The sequence below is a fragment of the Podarcis muralis genome, chromosome 1, assembly GCF_964188315.1.
Source record: "Podarcis muralis chromosome 1, rPodMur119.hap1.1, whole genome shotgun sequence".
In the NCBI taxonomy this organism is placed as follows: Eukaryota; Metazoa; Chordata; class Lepidosauria; order Squamata; family Lacertidae; genus Podarcis; species Podarcis muralis.
In genome coordinates, this window is record NC_135655.1 from 40,251,960 (window position 1) to 40,264,199 (window position 12,240).

The window sequence follows — 12,240 nt, forward strand, 5'->3', positions numbered from 1 at the left end:
TTTGTTACCCAACTGAGCAACAATCTTACCAAGAGGCCTTAGGCAAAGTATTTTCTCTCAGCATCAGTTTACCATCTATAAAATGGGAGCAAATTATTTTGTAACATAGCACTGAGGATAGTGTTGCATATGGGCCCAAACCCCTCTGAACTAAACGATCCTATGGAAGTGATAAACAATAATATTGCAGATAAAACAACTATTTGTTTCTCGTTTGGCATAAACAGCTACATATAACTGTGTCTTTTTCGTTGACCCATAACACCTTATTCTACCCTCTAGAGATTTTTTTTCTGAACAACTAGAGTAACTCTATAACAAAAACAACAGCTTGCCAAACAGGTTGCATTCATTTTATTTAGAATAAATGAATTTGCAAATCCATTTAAGACAGGAGTATTTCTGCTGATAACATTTGCTGAGAGGCTCATAGCCCAGAGTTCCTGTCACACCATCGATGGCATGGATGGTTATTATTTTCAGTTTGCTGCAAAAAATAAAAAATGCTTCAAGGACCCCATTAGCTTGTGACAGCTTTGAATAGCCCGTGGTTTCGCTGGTTTCTTTTCATTTGACTTTGTTAAACATTTATTTAACATTGTCAGCCTGGTGCACAGATCTTGTCTCTAGTGGGCCTAAAGACTACCTTATTTTCTTCTCTCTCTCTCTCTTTCACTGGTTCAGAGGTTGTTGCTGTAATCACATTGGCTATGGGCCTAAAGCAAGCTGTGTAACTCAGTGACAGTTGCAATCCATACACTAGAAAAGGACAAAGAACCAATACATTTGAAAACTGCAACAATGAATGGAACTGGTGACAAGGGATTTTTATTTTTAAATGATTTTGCACAGATAGTTGAATGGAGAGCGACGGTTTAAACTGTGCATTTAAAAAGCACCCTTTTCATTAAGAACCAAGTTGCAATGATTGGGCACGTCTGGCTATTACTGCATTGCTATCAAGTTTCAATATACTTCAGTATTTGCCTTTTCCTGGCATGAGGAATGTAATTGCTGCACTTGACTAAGCCCTCGTTCAGTAAAGCACCAGGACAGGAAAAAACAGCAACTCCTGATCAGCCAAACCTGCTTGACTTTAACATGTATGTATACCTGAAGGCATGTTTTCAAATGACAGGAAATGTCTAATCACAAAAAAATCCTGTTATTTGTCTTATTTATACAGGACCGATTTTCCCCCTTTTGTTTTACATAAATAATATACTTTAAAAAAAATGCACTAACAGCTTAGGCCTTTGCAGAATTAGGCATTAGTGGGCTCAGGTACACCTAACTCTGTACAGGAGGAAGCTGTAAAAAAAACAGAAAGGGGGGAAATAAACTATGGCTACAATTCTAATGTTTCTTGAGGGCTCTCAAGACGCCATAGGGCGTTTTGGGTCTCCCTCTCTCAGGGTGGAGAGATGGGTCCTTAATCAGAAGGGAGATGTGACTTCATGATAGCTCTTCCTGGACACAACTCGGCAGCTGTTGTCCTACTGAATAGAAATGCCTATGTCAGTAAAGGCCTGCCTGGAGATCAGGGGAAAGGTTCCCATTCCAGCAGTTCCCCAAAATGTGGGTGGGTGGGAGATGGGGAACAGGGACAAACACCAGTAGTGGAGCTGGCATATGTATTTTCCTATTTTCCCTGTCACTGATTCCAATTTAGTTTTTATTTTATTTGAAAATGTTGTTGTTTAGTCGTTTAGTCGTGTCCGACTCTTTGTGACCCCACGGACCAGAGCATGCCTGGCACTCCTGTCTTCCACTGCCTCCCGCAGTTTGGTCAAACTCATGCTGGTAGCTTCTAGAACACTGTCCAACCATCTCGTCCTCTGTCATGCCCTTCTCCTTGTGCCCTCCATCTTTCCCAAAATCAAGGTCTTTTCCAGGGAGTCTTCTCTTCTCATGAGGTGGCCAAAGTATTGGAGCCTCAGCTTCAGGATCTGTCCTTCCAGTGAGCACTCAGGGCTGATTTCCTTAAGAATGGAGAGGTTTGATCTTCTTGCAGTCCATGGGACTCTCAAGAGTCTCCTCCAGCACCAGAATTCAAACGCATCAATTCTTTGGCGATCAGCCTTCTTTATGGTCCAGCTCTCACTTCCATACATCACTACTGGGAAGTCTTTGAAAATACCTACGTTTAATTTTAAAAAGTTACTCTTTCCGGGCACTGTACAAAAATGGAACTACAAAATAATGAGTAAGAATAAAATCCAAAGCTTTCCAATATAGCCAGCAGTAAAAATAAAAAAATAAAAAATGTTTGAAACCATAACAGCCAGCATTGCCCAAGCCAACAAATGAAAAGTTGAACAACATGTGTCAGAACTACAGCAGCACCAGCACATTCCTTTTATTAGGAAGGAAATTGTTTTAAGGAAGAGGGAGATAAACGGAACAGGAAACTGAACAACAACAGAAATCTTCCCATTGCACTGCTGACGCAGCCCAGCAGGACATTCAAAAAGACAGCTTATACAACTTTTTTCAGTCCCCCCTTTTTAAACTGCACATCTCACCTAAGAGCATCTAGACTAAAACATGATACTTTTAAAGAAATGCTCATATCAATGTCCTCAACACTTTGTCTGCCAGGGTCAGTTGGCAACCCAAGGTGGCAGCAGACATTGGTAGCACTGCTTCTATTTTTGTAGCATAGTTGCTGGGCTGTCCTCTCTTGATGCCCTTATCCCTTTAAATTGCAGCCCACATGGATTCCATGTGTCAAGCATGCTGATTCATCAAACATGACACTATCAGGTCATTCATTCTGGTAGTACCCTCAGACCACTTCTATGCAAATTTGCTAAGACGTTAATCCATCCTGGATTTGTTTCCAGGTATGTATGCAAAGGATTGATGCTTATGTCAGATTGCCACTTTTTATTCACACAAATGACAGATAATTCTGCAGAAATCATCCAGCAATACCAGATTTAGAGCAGTGTGGGTGGTTCCCACAAAATAAAATAATACTAATAATAATACCTGTATTATATGGGTACCTATTGAGAAGATCCATAAAAAAGCAACTGTACAAAAATGAATTATTGTGAAAATAACAAATATTTTGGGTGTGCCAATTTTTGTTGTCACTCAGGGCACCATATTATCAGTCTGTCCCTGCTTCCAGCCCCTCAAATCGACCCAGTTACTGAGATGACCTGCCAGCCCTCTTCTCTGGGTGCACCACACTATCAAAAGGTGAGGTTACTGGCAAGCAAGGAGGTGTTTGGGGCTGCTGTCCCCATTGGCTATCGGAGGTTTGACAGCACATTCTTCCTCAAGGAAGCGGAGACCATGATCCAAGAAGCCAACTCCTTCCTGACGACACCACCTGTGTGTGCAGCCAGTGGTTTATCTCAAGTATTTTCCTCTCTTTTCTTGGGCCACAACCTTCAACGAGGAGGAGTGATGAAAAGACTACCAGTGCCCCAAGTCTCTTCGGCTCCCTGCCCAGTGTCTCATAGTCCCTTGCTATGTGTTGCAGGCTTTGTGCGGCAGTATCATTTGTACCCGCATGGATCAGAAATAAGGGGTAGTGGGCAGTGGGCTGTATAAGCCTTGGCAACTTCTCCATCACATTGTGAATCTTTGCACCCAGAAGACAGCACACCTCCTGTGACATCCTGTTTCCTTCACACACTACTGCCTCTGTTCCCCTCAATAGGGAGTCACCTATCACCACCACTCGTCTCCTCCTCTTCTGGGGAGTAGCAGGGATCATTCTATGGGCTGGGCCTTCCTAGGCTGCTTGGAGTGTTCTGAGATCTGCTTCCGTTGTTCTCGAGTCTTCCCCTCTTGTTTATTGGAGCTTATTTTGATATTGTTGGGATAAGTCACAAAGGCCGGAAACTTATGGTTTGCGTGCTTCCCACGCCTTCCTCCCAGTTTGTCATCTCTAGGCTGCAATTCCCTTTTTCTAACGTCGTCACCACAGAAGGTAGCAAGTACATTATCAGCACACTCATCCGCGGTCAGTTGCCTTGGATCTGATCAACACATCCTTTTGCTATCACCATGCATTCTCTTTCCTTTTAGCAAAAAAGAAGGGAATGTTTCTAAATATTCTAAATTGCTTTAATAAGCCCCCAATAAAAACAAAAATGTTAAAGCAATGGGTATAAAATTGCTTCTTCCCTCCTCCAACCTTGGTTATACCTTCTTCATGAAAAAATAAAACAAACCCACGTCATTTGTGACTTTATTAACGGTGTCCCTAAACAGCCTTCCTTATATAACAGTCCTCCCACCTTGCTGCAGATGCATTGTTTCCCTCAAAGAACTGTCTCTGTAATTAGTTTTCCCCCAATTGCATGGATAGAGGCATACATCCTCATTCATTTCTCTTGATTTAAATACATCTTTATTGTGCAATAAAAGTTCCTAAATGGACATTTTCGGTTTTAGAAAACCTAAAAATCTTTAAATTATGTGAGTGGAGGCTTACAAATAACAGGGAGTTCATGACGGATGAGTTTCCTAAATGTGAGGTATTGAATAGCCTTCCAAGAAATAAAAGTGGGAAGCATCTAAAGAAACTGGTGTGGCTGTATAAGGCGCTTTCAGATGAGCAGGGATTTAAATGTGACATGTATAGGAAACAGAAGGGGCAAATCACAAAGGAAGAATATAAATGAGTAGCCAACATGGGCATGGAGTTTTCTGCTCATCTCGTGCCTTCTAGGCATGGGTCCAAACCGTTTTCCATTTGCCCTGCTGGCTTGCCCAGGGACACCTGCTTTTTTATGTGGAAAGTAATGCCCAGCGACTCTGCCGCTCCAAGGTTTGGCTACTCTGCCAGTACAACCATTAAAAATATGAGGAGAGAGAAAAGCAGAAGACAAAGGTTTACCAAGAGATCCGTCATCGTACATCAACCAGAGAATGAACAGTGGCAGACAGATTGCTCCTCGCACCATCCCTGCCAGCAAGGACCATCAGAAGCCAAGTAGGATCACTGGTCCTTTTAGCTCACCATTGTCAACAATGACTAGCAGTGGCTAGTTTAAGAGAGGAGTCTTTTCCTAGCTCTACTTGAAGATACCAGGAATTGAATCTAGGACTTTTCATATGCAAAATATGCGTTCAACCACTGAGCTATACTCCCACCTAGAAAGAACATACAGCCTCAACTGCCAAATGCAAGGAGGTGTGTTTTGGATGCTATGTTGTATATGTGTGCTTTGGGGTGTGTGGCTTTCTCTCTCTCATTCTTCCTTTCTTCCATACTTTCCATCAGTCTGTAATCACTGGATTGAATGGTCAGTATAAATCCTTTAAACAAATAATAATTAAAAATTCCCTAAGTGCACAAATGGTGGCAGAGAACTATGTAAACTATACTGAGCTGGAAGGGTGGGATAATACATATGAGACATTGTGGAAGACTCTGGATGACTGTGTGGTGCAAAGATTTTACAAGATACAGTGGTACCTCAGGTTAAGTACTTAATTCGTTCCAGAGGTCCGTACCTAACCTGAAACTGTTCTTAATCTGAAGCACCACTTTAGCTAATGGGGCCTCCAGCTGCCACCGCGCCGCCAGAGCACGATTTCTGTTCTCATCCTGAAACAAAGTTCTTAACCCAAGGTAATATTTCTGGGTTAGCGGAGTCTGTAACCTGAAGTGTCTGTAACCCGAGGTACCAGTGTATGTGAATTAAACAATTCCGGTTTTTACAGTCAGTGGGAGAGGCCCTCCAAAGGTGAGTGGCAACTGAGGTGGGGGAAGTTGCCAGAATCATGGCACAGGAAGAAAGGTTTAAATCCACACATCCCCAATAGTTCCTGATACTAATCGCCTCTCTGTGTCTGCTGCTTCTGTTTGAAGTGATGCATTTAACCATCTGCTGCAAGAGTCTTATGAGTTTGTCATGTCTGACATAGATGTTATTGCAAGTATTATTGGTTTTTTAATGCTTAGTCAAGATATTTCTGTTCTGGCCAGCTTTTGGCCTGCTGAGCTTAAGAATTTTGGTGGGGGCTACTCTATGGTGTGATATTTTTTACCTTGGTAACTTTTAGTGTTTTATTTGATGATGATGATGATTAGGGAGTGCAATTTTTAATTTTTAGCAAGCCATCCTGAGTATTGTGATTTCAACCAAAGGGTAGGGTATAAATTGTTTAAATAAATACATATATAAATGTCAATTTACTTTTAAACATCAGTTGTTTAGAATCATTTGCAGAAATTAGTGTATCTAGTCAATAATGCAGTTCCTCCCTTTCCCAACACACAGATCTGGTAGAAATCTGTTTATGAGATTTGTTAGAAAACCAATTTAGTTTAAGTACACAATTCTGTTATGCCCAGAAAGTATTTTCTCCATCTGACATTTATATGTGGATTCTCATTTAGAAATTAACAAGATCAGATATTGCTGAAGTGCTAATATAAGCAGCTCAGTCCAGCTAAATCCGTTATTAGCAGGATCTGGGCAATGACCTCTGTTTTGCCAGCCAAAGGATTGTGACTACAGAAAATGAGAAGGAATGCTAAGGTTGCAAGTCTGCATATAGTTAGGATCCTTAAATCTCATCAAGTTCACTGGGAGTTTAGGAGCTAAACTATGTGTTGGATTGCAGCCATTAATCAATAAGGTAAACAATAATTTTAAGTGTCCCTTTTACATTCTATTCATTTGGAGACATTCTACTAATGAGTCCTGTCAGTACAAGGATTTCCACTTGTGAAATGGGACTTTATCCCTTCTCCTCCTTCTCCGCCCCATGCCTTCCTCAAATCTGTTCCAGAGGGCTGGAGGAACCCCTAGAAGTTCTAAAAGGTGCATGGGGGAGAACATTCTGTGGCACAAGCAGAAATCTTTGTGATGATGAAACAATTGCCTTAGCACTACCTTGGATTCAACCCACTGTTCCTTAGCCTGAAGCTGCTTGCTGCTTTACTTTACCAGTGGAATTAATTTCATGGCAGGTTTTCTTAGACTGGTGGGCATGCTATTACTCCAGAATGACCATAGGTTTCATCAAGGAAACTAATGACAGATACTGTCCTGAAAGCCGAGGATCTCTCACTAACGTTTGCAATGTGACAGCAATCAAGAGTTTGCAGAAACTGACACCGCACTGGGAGTTGTGGAGTTTGTGACCATAGTTTGTATTAAGTGGTCTGCGCTGCGGAATGTGTGCAGATCTCTTTCTGGCTGTCTGAATGGCTAATTTTAAGGATGTCTTCAGGTGGAAACTTCATGACTGGTGTGCAGCAATAAGCTTGCCAGCAACACTGTAAGCATGTCTTGTCAATGTTGCTATGTAGGTGCTTGTTTTTGCAGCTTTTGTTTCCCTTCACCACATGCTTAAGCCACTGCACAGTTTACAACCTGCAGTCTTACCCTCTGCAGTGTTTGCCCAATGAGATGAAGAGGATTAGGAGGGGCCAGTTCTTCACAGGAAGGGGCTGTGCAGTTCCATCTTCACACCTGAAAGGATCCAGGGAATTCTTTAAGAGTGATGTAAATTCCAAAGGGACATAAAAGGAGGGGGCGGAGGAAGGGAGGGATCAAAGGCAAGTGTGGCTGATCAGTATCAATGTGCCTCTCAAGCGCAGGTTCTGCATTATGAAAGTAGCAACAGTTTCGGGATGCTATTACAGTGGTACCTCAGGTTAAGTACTTAATTCGTTCCGGAGGTCCGTACTTAATCTGAAACTGTTCTCATCCTGAAGCAAAGTTCTTAACCTGAAGCACTATTTCTGGGTTAGTGGAGTCTGTAACCTGAAGCGTATGTAACCTGAAGTGTATGTAACCTGAGGTACCACTGTATATCCTACACACACTTATAAGGACTCCAATTCCCCAGTGTAATAGGACTTCTGACTTGTGCTGCCCCCATTAAAACCATCACAAAAAAGTGATGTCAACAAAAGCAATGAGAGAGGCCAGATTACAGGAGTGTCTTAAGAATTCACTTAAGCCTCTTTGGCCTTTCTTGCAAAGATGGTACATCGGATGCTGCTTTTGGGATTCCTGGTGCAACACAAGGAAGCAGCATCTGAAGCACAACAGAACAACTTAATGTCACCCTTTTGCTATGTGCTGATGATTCAAATGCGTTGAAACCACAGATTGGGGCTGCCCCTTTGAAGGGACCCTTGTATGAAACGACCGCCACATTGTGAACATGCAACCGATTAACGCAGCTACCACTCTTGCAACTGCTACATTTAAATTAACAATTTCATCCCTTTATAAAATCTAACAATTACCAGAGGGGTAGCCAGGTTAATAACCTGCTGCAGTACAAACAATAGTTTTGTGGCACCTTAAACAGCTAAGATTGCCACCTTAACTAGTGGAGGGTGGGGGAGGCAAAGAAATATCGGTGAACAACTACTGCAACGCTGGCAAGAGAGGAATGCATGCCTAAGGAATCAAATCCTCGCAGGGAGAAGGGATGTAATCACAACAAGGCCTTGCTCCCCCTTTCCCCGCCAGAAAAAAAGGCAGGGTTTTCACAGGAGTCAGACCTTAGGTGGGTTATTGCAATCACCCCCACTTATTCCTCTCTTGAATAGGTGGAGCAATGCAAAGCTTTTTTCCCCCTTTTCTTTCTTTCAAAGCAATGCAACCTTTTACCGTAGGGCTGCGAACGCGAAGCGAATCCGCCGCCCGCGGCTTCCACCGCGCGGAGTTCTAGAACGGAGCGTGCGTAAGCAGCTGCACGCCTCGTGCCCGGAGGGTGCTAAAAGCGGAGCGCGCCAGCCCTTCCTTTGCAGAAGAGGAAGAGGAGGCGGCCACGGGGAAAGCCAACTTCGCGGGACGGAGGGAAATGCACGCGCCTTGCACCGTGCAGGCTCCAACTGCTTCCCTCTCTTCTGCAGCGGGGCTGGCTCTCTGGCCCTGGCGCCTAACTCTCCTCGCTCCCCTCCCCGCGCGTGTGGCCTTGTGCACAACTCCGCGTATCCCTCCGCGGTGCGCGTGCGAGACACTCGCAACTCTTTGAAAATAAGCGAGCGAGGGAACTACTTTCGGGAAACTATTTTTGCATGGCGGGCTGGGAATGTGGTCATTTAGTCTCTTCCCCTCCCTCCTGTTCTTCCTTGGAGGTAGCCCAGCCAAAAAAGAAGGAAAAAAGAGCGACTCCTTTAGGAGAGGCATGAGACTTCAGGGCCTCGGTAGCAAGAGCCTCTTTCTTTCTAGGCACGGGGTGGCAAAGCAAACCACCCGAGAACCAACTTGGGTTTTGCTCCGACTTGTGCCCTCCACTGTTCCATTGGGAGGAACCCGCTTCCTCGGGTGACCAGCCAGTCTCGAGCAGGAAGAGAGCTTTGCGTGGCCTCCATAATAAAATCCCTTCGCGCCACAACCCGGGGGTTTTATTGTGCAAACTTGAGGAACATTCCCGATATTTGCTCATTTGCTTATTTATTTATTTATTTGAGGGGCGGCGAATGAGCAGCCAAAGGAAACCCCCCCCCTCCGGCCTTGGAAGCGCGCGAAGGAACAGCAAGTTTGTGCTGTCCGGCTGCCCAGAGAGAGGGGAGGGAATCGGGGCCCTTGGCAGCCGTGTTCCTCCGAGTGAAGGGGCTCGGGGCGCCAGCCGCGTGCAAAGAGGGAAGGCGACGTAGCCCGCCTATGTGTGTGTGTGGGGGGGGGGCGCTTCTCCGCCCTTCCCCAGCCCCGTGGCAAAAAAAAAAAAAAAAAAAGTTCTGCGCCCTTCGGCGGCTCCTTCGGACGGAGGCGCTTCTCAAGTGCCCGGGCTCTCCTTTCCCGTCCGTCGCCTCGGAGAGTTGGCGGCGGAAGGAGCGTGAAGTCAACGCTTCCGCCCAGTTTTCCAGTCAGAGGAGGAAGGGGGGGGGGGCGCAGAGAGAGAGGCTCGGGGGCTGTGGCTGCTCCGGGTGGGCCTGGGGAGCAGCTCCTGAACTTGCTCGCCTTCTCGGTTGGGGAGAGGGCGGGGTGCCAGGGCTGGTGGCGGAGGAGGAGAAGGACGAGCTCTTCCTACTTCTCCTCTCGGCTTCTCCTCTTTCCTCCTCCTCCTCCTCCTCCTCCAGCGCCACCAGCCGTGACGCATCCTCCCCTCCCCTTTTCTAACCTCCGGGCTGCTTTCAAACTCCCCCCTCCCTCCTCCTTTCCTCCTCCTCCTCCTCTTCCTCCCTCTTTCCCTCCCTCTCCTTTTCGCCTGCCTGGGGCTGAATTAGTTTCCCTCAGTGCTGCCTCTGCTTGTTGGCGGGGTAGTCGGACTTGAGCCGCCTGCTTTCCCCCTCCTTCCTTTTTTGTAAAAATCGGGTTTGCAGACGCTGCTGCTGCTGCGGGCGTCCGGAGGAATTTCTGCCGCGGTGCTTTTCCGTCCTGCCCCGGGGGTTTGGCAGCGAGGAAGGGACGCGGCGGGGAGCTGGGGGGACCTGCTCGTGGGGACGAGGGGAGGGGGGTGAAGCAAGGAAGCCAGGAGGCCAGGCTTGAGGAGCTGCTGCTGCGGCAGCGGGAGATGTGGGCTCCTGGTGCCGATGCGGCACAAGGACACGGCTAGGGAGCCTCGCTTGCAGCCGAGGCGCCGCCGCCGCCAGCCGCCCGGTTCCCGGTGAAAAAGACCAGAAAGAGCTTCGATTGCTGCCGCCGCCAAAGCAGAAATCAGTCCCAACTCTCGGCCGAACAGGATCCCTCCGTTTCCGTGCGAAGAAGAGGCGGGGAAGGCTGCTGTTGCTGCTGCTGCTTTCGGAGGGGGACCCACCTCAAGGATTGAGGCCATTCTGGCGGAAGGGTGTGCAGTGGGGGCATCGGTGGGGTTTAACAATGGTGAGGTTTCTGGTGAGCTCCTGCTGCGCCCTGGCTGCGTCGGTGCTGCTCCATCCCCGGATCGGATCACGGTGAGGAAAAAATGAGCGAAGAGACGGCGAATTCTAACAACGAGTAAGTTTCTCGGCTTTTCTTCGGGGCTGGGGGTCTCTTCGGCTTGGCGTTTCTCTCTCCCCACCCGCCCCTACCGTTCATTGACTTGCTCTCTTCGGGCTCCTTACATAGCTGGCTCCGTACGGATAGGTTGATGTGTGTGTCTCTCTGCATATGTAAACACCCCCCACCCCCCCGAATCTGACTGTTTTGGTAATTTGGAAAAGTCATGGCAGACCCAGGATATGGTGAAAAAATTGCCTAGCTATGTGTGTTGAGGAATTGGACCCTCCGTCTCCCGCCCGCCACCCCCCTCGACCCTCAACTTCCAGTGGCCTACGTGCAACGTTTTGTGGGGGGGAAAGAAGTCTATTTTCGTTTGCATGTTTCCTATAGAAAGTAGTGAGTGGGAGCTTCATCCCGAGGGAAACTGTTCCTGAATTTTAATTGGATGAGTCAGTGTAAATACAGTGTTAAACCTTTCCCCAAAGCTTTATATATACATTTTAACGAGCTGTTAGGATTCTTCGCCCTTCCCCCCCTTCTTTAAATGGGGAATAGAATGAAGGTATTTATATATATAACGTGCAAGATATTAATATATTTAACATGCTTGGCTTGGATGAAATCTATTGGGGGCTTATGTTTTCTTTTTTTATATCTGTAGGGATGTAGCCTTCAAAATTGCTATGAAATATATAATTTCTGAAACAGGGTAGTCATGTCAACAATCCTGAACTTTCCCATTTCTTCTAAAGAATGAAAAATGTTGACGCTGCCTGTGACTCCTGCATCCTGCCCTGTCAATGGTTGTTCTTTTCTGCAAGAATGAGTTGCGAATTAGTCATTTTCTCAAACATACTTTGCAATAGTTGTGGCTCAATTATAGTGCAAAAGCATCCTTCTGGCAGAATTATCACACGGTAATTATTTTTCCAGTGCCTGTAGCAAGTAATTTGAATTGTAGGAGGAAATACTGGTTTTTGGTGGAGAAGGGAACACTTGTCAGTTGCATACATTCCTCCATATAAAACCTTAATTCCTTAAGATGGATCGGTAAAGGAACAGGCTTCTGCTTCTGCTTCTGCTTTTTTAATGAATGGCTTTACTCTTAAGCCAGAATCACATAATATAACAAGGACAAATCCTGAACTGCAACAGGAACAAGTACAAAACATTGTATTGAGCTACTTGGTAAGATGAAGTGCTGCAGTGCCCGTGGAACCGAGAGGGAAGCGGCCGCCATATTTTCTTTTTTGTGAATCGCTCTAATTTGCATACCACAGTCTTCATTCATAAAAAATAATAATTAGACCTATGCCACCTTCGACATTCGACTGAACATGGCTTGCAAGAAATGGGAAATTTTCATGAAGGTAGAAAG

At 45.7% G+C, this 12,240-nt stretch overlaps 1 protein-coding gene and 2 long non-coding RNA genes across 5 annotated transcripts in view; 1 reads left to right on the forward strand and 2 right to left on the reverse strand.

Annotated features, from left to right (window-relative positions):
* Positions 1-339: 339 nt before the first annotated feature.
* On the reverse strand, positions 340-9,713 carry LOC114593483 (uncharacterized). Of its 3 annotated transcripts, none has more exons than XR_013392395.1 (3): positions 8,607-9,713; positions 7,365-7,451; positions 340-487 (listed from the first exon to the last, which is right to left on the reverse strand). It is a non-coding gene; the product is annotated as an uncharacterized LOC114593483 (long non-coding RNA). The 3 variants fall into 3 exon arrangements; XR_003705707.2 differs by lacking the exon at positions 340-487 and adding an exon at positions 2,604-4,040; XR_013392394.1 differs by lacking the exon at positions 340-487 and having other exon boundaries at positions 6,253-7,451.
* On the reverse strand, positions 1,109-2,594 carry LOC144327324 (uncharacterized). Its single transcript, XR_013392396.1, has 2 exons — positions 2,324-2,594; positions 1,109-1,800 (listed from the first exon to the last, which is right to left on the reverse strand). It is a non-coding gene; the product is annotated as an uncharacterized LOC144327324 (long non-coding RNA).
* A 294-nt stretch (positions 9,714-10,007) lies between the features above and the next one.
* The window catches only part of SPRED1 (sprouty related EVH1 domain containing 1), a 75,372-nt gene continuing 73,139 nt past the window's right edge, over positions 10,008-12,240 (forward strand). Inside the window, exon 1 of the mRNA XM_028721863.2 lies at positions 10,008-10,877. Coding sequence (XP_028577696.2) covers positions 10,846-10,877 — 32 coding nt within the window. The 5' untranslated portion in view covers positions 10,008-10,845. The remainder of the gene's footprint in view (positions 10,878-12,240) is intronic.